The sequence below is a fragment of the Triticum dicoccoides genome, chromosome 7B, assembly GCF_002162155.2.
Source record: "Triticum dicoccoides isolate Atlit2015 ecotype Zavitan chromosome 7B, WEW_v2.0, whole genome shotgun sequence".
Lineage (NCBI taxonomy): Eukaryota > Viridiplantae > Streptophyta > Magnoliopsida > Poales > Poaceae > Triticum > Triticum dicoccoides.
Window position 1 is genome coordinate 621155037 of NC_041393.1, and position 7485 is coordinate 621162521.

At 44.4% G+C, this 7485-nt stretch overlaps 1 protein-coding gene across 1 annotated transcript; it reads right to left on the reverse strand.

Moving 5' to 3' along the window:
- Positions 1-15: 15 nt before the first annotated feature.
- On the reverse strand, positions 16-1374 carry LOC119339243. The gene is made up of 2 exons (XM_037611371.1): positions 1291-1374; positions 16-885 (listed from the first exon to the last, which is right to left on the reverse strand). Exons 1-2 carry the CDS (start codon positions 1372-1374, stop codon positions 16-18), a joined length of 954 nt encoding a protein of 317 aa, XP_037467268.1.
- Between the last annotated feature and the right edge of the window lie 6111 nt (positions 1375-7485).

Here is a 7485-nt window from a genome sequence, read left to right on the forward strand (position 1 = left end):
GGTGGTGAGCTGGCCTCAAATTGTAGAGTAATTGAGAATTTCAGAGCAAAATAAGTAGAGCACGCACAGCAAACTGGAACACCGAGCGGCTTCCTCTACCATTTGTTCCGTAGAACCCATGCGCAGCCGCGCCGCTATTTCTTTTTCTTTTTCTTTTCGCCTTGGACTTATATCTTGCTTGAGGTGCACGAGCACCTCATCCGGCGGAACGTCACGCCACACCCGCTGCGCCGCCGCCTTGTGGCCGAGCTTGGCAAAGCAGTCCGCCACCTTGTTGCCATCCCGGCCCACGTGCGTCACGGTCACCTTGCCGAGCGGCGGGAGCATCTTGGTGATCGCCGTGAACTGCTTCATGTCCTCCTTCGCCCGGACACACGCACGGCTCGCGATGGCATCGGCGGCAGTCTCGAAGTCGCCCTCGATGGAGATGCCAAGCCGCCCGTTCTCCAGAGCCAGTTCGAGTCCACGCCTGAGCGCGACCAGCTCAGCAACGGAGCTCGTGGCCTTGACGATCCGCCCCCCGTAGCCCAGGAAAAACTTGCCTTTGTGATCGCGGAACACGCCGCCGAATGCCCCGATGCTGGCACGCCTGGACTCGTCGTGCTTGGACGAGCCATCAAAATTCAGTTTCAGACGCCTCGCCTTAGGCTTCCTGCGCATGTTGACAGATCCCCGCTGTTTGCACAGACGCGAATCACTCGACATCACCTTACCGTTTGCCTGAATAGACGGTTTACTCTTCGAGTGTAAATTTGGTGCAGGTGGCTTGGAGAGGCCGTGAAGGTTTTTATTCAACTTTTTCTTCTTGGATAGTGGTGGTGCCTTGTCAACCGCCAAAGTTCCAAGTGTTGGTGCAGGTGGATTAGCGCACATTTCTGCAGTTGCCTGAGAGAGAAGTAAAACGAAATGTAACTCTCCAACGGGAATGGGTAGGCCAAACTAAAATAGACAAAACCTAATCTCATAAACATTATAGTAAGGTATAATGTCAAGTTTCAGTATAAGGCTGCAACTACAAACTGCTACAAACATTTTCAGCACATGTGTAACGAAACATTGTTTTACCTTCTTTCTCTTTTTGTTGTTGGACCTCTGCGGTTTCATGACGGCCTCGTCGGCTACTTGGTGCCCCTCCCGGAGCTCGCCGGTGCTCTTTCCCTTTCCATATCCTTTTTTGGACCATGGAGGATACACATGGAGCTCGCCGGCACCCTGGTGCTCCCCCTGACCCACGGTAGCAGCTTGCTGCTTCTTCTCGAACTTTCCATTGTCCTTGTACTCGTCTCAGACCTCGCCAGTTCCATGCTCCTCCTCCCGGTCCTCGATGTTGGCCGGAGCTTCTTCATGTGCTTCTTTCTGGCCACCCCGATCCATCGCGACTGGCACAGGAGAAATGGTGCATCAATATTACCTAGCACCAATAAACAAACCAACCCTCGAGTGCAAGTTCTAAGTACAGTAGACCTCAACAATCACTGAGCAAAAAATTTGCTGGCCTACTCAGATAGCAGTAAAACTGAAGATAGCTGAAGTTCATAGCTAAAAACCAAGACTACAAGTACAAATTTACTGCCTCGGTCATCTCCTAATCCCTAAAGTTCAGACCTAATCCAAATGGATAAACATATCTGTAAAATACAAGCAGAAGACCTTCTATTTCTAATCTCTCTGCATATACAAGTCCACTGGGTGTGCCGTATGCAAATGCTGCCCAGGCCCAGGCGATGCCCATGGTGGCGACGCCGTCCCGGGTCGAAACGGCCAACAAGCTTACATTACCATCCTACTCCTAGAAGTTCACGGAAATATTACGATTTTTCCAGTTAAGCACAAGGAGAGAGGAGCAGGGGGGAGTACCTGGCGGCGGCGGCGGCGGCGGCGCGATATTGGCGGAGAAGTCCCCGGAGGCTGCGTGCGGTTGGAATCAAGCCGCAGCGGCGGAAGTCGAGCGCTGCGCTGGCTTGTAGAGTGGCGTCGGAGGAGGGATTTTGAGCTGCGGCGGCGGGAGTCGAGCGGCAGCGGAGGAAGGAGTGGAGCGACGGCGGCGGGAGTCGCCGTCAAGATCTGTTTTTTTTTTAAACTGTCGGTGTGGCTTTTGTTTTTCAAAACGGCAGCGGAGAAATCTGGCTGCCCCCATGTCTCGCTTCAAGAGCCTCGTTTTTTTCTGTGTTTTTTAATTTTCTGTTTGTTTTTTGCTTTAATTTTTTTATTTTAGTTTATACTTTAAAATTGTATATTACAAACACACTCCACAAAAAATATTTGAAAATGTTGACCAAGCATTTGAAAAATGTTAAATGTGTATAGAGAAAATGTTTATCATGTATACAAAAGACAATGTGTATGAAAAAATTTGATCATGTATTAAAAAATGCTAATCAAGAATTTGAATTTTTTTGGAATAAGTATTTGAAAATTTTAAATCAAGCATTTGAAAAAGTTAAATGTGTATAAAAAATGTTGACCATGTATTAAAAAAAGAAGAAAAAAAGCTTATGTATATGAGAATATTAATCAAGCATTTTAAACATGTTGAACAAGTATTTATAAAATGTTAATAAAACATTTTTAAAATGCTAAATGTGTATAGAAATGTTTTTGACCATGTATTAAAAAAATGGTGAAATTTTTCCCCATGTATATAAAATGTTAATCAAGCATTTGAAAGAAATGTTGAACAAGTATTTGGAAAATGTTAGATGTGTATAGAAAAAATATTATTGAACTAGTGTTAAAAATGTTAATATTTTATTTAAAAAATGTTTTTTTGGCAGGGGAAAGCATTTTATTTCATTTAATCAGGACAATGCTAATCTCCTGAGGGAAGTTAGCTAACAGACAAGTTACGATGTTGACTACGACCCATAGCTGCCATAGCATGCACAGCCTTATCCTATCATCTACTACTCCCTCCGTCTAGGTGTGTAAGTCATCTTACGAAACCAAATAATCCCAAAACACTTAGGTGCGGTACATTAACTCTCATCTCGTTTCTTGTTTCATAACATATCAACCAATAAGAGATGTGGGTCATGCATGCTTTAAATGATTTGAAATTACCAAACACGACATGCATTGGTCAGTTCGTTGCATGCATTGTTATTAATTAGCAAAAACACATTAAGTTCTCTCGTTTTCCCCTCCACCTTGATCACGGTGCGCAACGTAAGATGACTTACACACCTAGACGGAGGAGTAATTTTTACGAACTGCACTGATCTTTCTTTTGACATCTTTGAGATGGGCGCCACTTGAAACATGTTCCTTGATCGTTCACTTGAACCTGACTCAAGGAGCAATCTGTCTCCACCTAGACTGACGGGTTAGTCCAGTGTAGCGCCAGCTTCAGACCCTCCTCGCATGCCGCTAGCTCTACCTACGCACCCGGGCAGTTCAGGAGCCATCTGCATGCCGCATATATAACCGTACCAGTGTGATCTCGCAGGATCATACCAGCGCCTACCATTCCGTTCGCCTATAAATACGAGTCGTCGACATTTTGCTTTGCAACGCCGCTCGGGGGAGGTGACCAATTAGGCTTCAAGCATTTAAAAGATATGTTAAAAATGAATAGAAAAAATGTTGACTATGTATTAAAAATCTTGTATTTGAAAATGTTGATCAAGGATTTGAAAAATGTTAAAGAAATGTGTATAGAAACAATGTTGATCATGTTTTAAAAAGTGTTAAACTTTTATTTGAAAAATGTTAAACATGTATTAAAAAATGTTTAGATATATACAAAAAATATGTACAAAAAAATAAAAAATCATGGCAAAAAATAGATGAAAAATGAGAAAGAAAAAAAAACCAATAAAAAATAAAGAAAAAGAAAAAATCATTGAAAACTAAGAAACAAACAAAGAAAACCGAAGCAAAATAAGAAACAATAAAGAAAATAAAAAAGCAATGAGAACTGTGAAAAGAAATAAAGAAACACAAAAAAGGAAAGGAAAAAAAAATAAAAAACCAGTGAAAATGGAGAAATGAACGAAGAAAAACAAGTGAAAAAAACTGGAAACCCCAATTAAAAACCTGTACTTTTTTCCCTTAAGTAGGTAGCGCCCTACTATTTTCCACAAACCCCACACAAACTCACTGGCTGGCGGCGCTGCCTAGCATGCCGGAGACCCAGAGTTCTCCCTTTTATTTTCTCCATTTCTTTAAAGGCACGCAACTGGGCCAGCCCAGGACTGTAGATGCTTAACGAGATATAGTCACCGAGGAGAAATCTGTTGGGTATGGCTAAACTAGACAACCCATTTACAGTTGAGTTGTATGCTAGAAAAATCTGGCAATACAGGTCGTGTCATGCGGGCCAGCCTGTGTGCACGACACACGATAAAAAGCGCAAGGTTGGCCTTTGGCTCACCATGGAACACGGTCGGGTACGACACGACCTTTTTAATTGCGTGTTGACACGGCCTGTCCCGGCCTAAACATGCGGTCCGTCCGATTTGTAACTAGCTTTTTCTTAGGTTTTCTATATAGTAGATTTCCTTTTTAAAAAGACATTTCTAATATTTTTTTAAAAACCAAATTCCGAGAAGGCTGAGAAGCAATGCGAGGCAGCCGTTATAACTGGCGTGACAGAACGATCCTCATGGCCAGGCCTTCGTTCTGCATAGTTATCCTTCGGGCCAGCACGGCACGACCCTTCTAGGGAAGGGCTGATAGTTTTTTCACGGAAAGTATGCAGAAAAGTCGAGCTGCAAGGGGTGGATGTAGATTCGACGCATGCGAACAATTTGATGTAACTTTAGGTTTTATCATGGCTTTTGTTCGATCTAACGTGCTTTGTCTAGTCTATGGATCAGTCATTTGCTAATTAGAATCCACAATCGACCAGATCAAGTAGAGGTAATTTTCTTATTACCCAAACAAAATCATAGGAATAAATTTCTCCATAGCAAAAAATATCTTTAGCGAAGCCAGATCGGTTTGCTGTGACGAACCAAAACTTGTTTCACACTTTTTATCAAATCGGAGCCGCAGGGGATTCCGATTCGATCTCCACGACCGAGGTAGTTAAACACGGCGCCGATTCCTGTTCTACGCATGCACGCGCAGTCAACACAGCTATCCGAGTCCGCGCGTCTCCTCGACGAGCCGCCCGACTGCTCGCGTGACGCGCCGGAGTAATGCGAACATCACAGTACTACTCTACATAAGAACGTCACCAGTTCCATCTCTTCTGCCATTCTCCATGTCCACCGGCTAGCATGATACCCATCACAGCACTAGTTCTCTTCTGCTTCTTCAGGCCCGCCATGTCCGTCGTCGGCGGCGAACCATCGCTGTCCGCGTCGGCCATCGTCGCCCCGTCAGTGTCCGGGTCGCACATCCTCCGCATTGACGGCTACTCCCTCACCAAGGGGCTCGGCAACGGCAAGTACATCGCCTCCGAGGCGTTCGCCGTCGGAGGTCATCGTTGGCGTCTGCTCTACTACCCCGACAGCCTCGACTCGAACGACTCCGACTGGATCTCCGTCATGCTGCATTGTGATCAGGCCGATGATCTCGATGAGGTAAAGGCGAAGTTCACGATTAGCTTGCTGGACAAAGATGGGAACCCTGTGCCTTCCTACAGCAAGACCAGCCCGCTGTGCAGCTTCTCCGGCAGTCAATCGTTACAGTGCCTTGCGACGGGCTATGATCTCATTAAGAGGAGCGAGCTTGAGGGATCTGTTTACCTCAAGGACGATCGTTTCAGTGTCAGGCGCGATGTCACCGTGGCAAAGGAGATCTTCACCAAGGCCATCCCGGTTGCAGATCGAAGGAAACGGCTGACCATCTCGCCGACCACGAGCAACCTTGTGCTTGTGCTTGCGTGCGTGAACTTTTTATCTGTCATTGTAGTGCTTCTCAGTGGGCAATAGTTGCAGATATACTGTGCTCCAACTAATACTGCTCCAACAAGTGGGGTCTAATGTTGATCCTGCTACGCAAATGAAAGCTAGTAGACTCCTTCCCAATTAATTGATGGATGAGCTATATTAAGTTAACTATGATTTTCATCTACTAGTGGCTTTATATGAATGAACTTGACGTCGCATCACCGTCGCCGAGGGCGCAAACGACAACAAAGCTGGGCCTTTTGGGGCTGAATAAGGATAGTTGTGTTGGTCCGTTAGTTGAATCTGAGCGAAGTATTCTATACATGGCCCAGGCACGGACCGAAGTATCTAGGGTTTTAGGAAGTACCATTCTACAGGGAAAAGGGTATAATACTCTGATTTTGTGTTCTAAAACTGGTAAATGCTTCCAAGTTTAGTTAAACAGAAAGAACACTTCCAATTGTAGTTAAAAAAGGAATACAAGTTCAGGATTTGACCATAAAAATTTCAAACCTATGTTGCAACCATTTTGAATTCACTTAAGTGGGGAGCAAATACGGCAAATCACATCGACTGCTTGGGGCCCAATTAATTTGATTGAATTTGCAATTTGAGTAAGTCAATTTTATGAAAGGGGGAACGGTTGGAGAGAAAGAAAGTTGAAGGAAGAAGAAAAAAGGACAGCCATTGGATTTTTATCTAATGGCCTAGATCCCTAGAAAATTGACTTAACTAAAATAAACTTTTGGGCGAGTGACATATAACTGACCCCTATAATATACCTAGTGCATTTTTCGTTCTACTTAATCCAGTTCTTGTTCCACTTTTGCGCCATGTCTATTGGCCAAAGGTAACCCGACAATATGCATGAGAGGACATGGGTGCATAATCAAGGCACACACTGTCTTCAGAAGAAAAAAATCAAGGCACACAACCAAGAGGCTGGAGAAAATAAATAAAAGATACGCTACTGTTGTTAGCTAGTTTTTTTATGAGGGAAGCCAAGTCTTTATTGCTCAAAGATCACAGAGCAATAGAAAAAGAATCGTCGGGTTGCCCATCCAAACATGGCGGCCGTGTTCTAACGATTGAAAGTACTTGGCTAACTGCTTCCCACATGCATGCTAGATATGTTGAATTTTAGATGGGCCTTGGGCCCATATAAACAATGTTTCCTTGTGGGGTGTCACGGCTTGGTGAGAAGTTTAGTCCCACCACATTAGTAAAGGAGTGTTGAATGTTCTTTATAAGGGTTTCTCTTTTAGATGCTATTGAAGCTTGAGAAGGGGAGTGGTATATGCTAGCATCATCATTTATTCCTAGATTTAATTAATAAAAAAAAGTAATAGTATATCTAGCAAGATACACAAGGAAAAAATCATTATTTTTTTGCATTCATTCACTAGTAGAAAAAGGGCCATTCGAACCGGTTCGTGGGGGCCATTTGTCCCGGTTCCCGAACCGGGACTAAAGGGTCGTCACTAAAGCCATGTCCCTTTAGTCCCGGTTTGCCCAGGAACCGGGACAGATGGGGGCTCCACGTGGCCGCTGCCGCTTGTCCAGGCAGGGTTTTGTCCCGGTTGGTGCCACCAAGCGGGACCAAAAGGCTTTCATGCGTCAGAATTTCAGGGGCTGGGTTTTTTGTTTT

Coding starts and splice junctions, on each gene's coding strand:
- LOC119339243 (XM_037611371.1), bottom strand. CDS start 1,374: ATGGATCGGGGTGGCCAGAAAGAAGCACATGAAGAAGCTCCGGCCAAC. Junction 886..1,290: donor AGGAGCATGGAACTGGCGAG/GTCTGAGACGAG, acceptor CTTCTCTCTCAG/GCAACTGCAGAAATGTGCGC.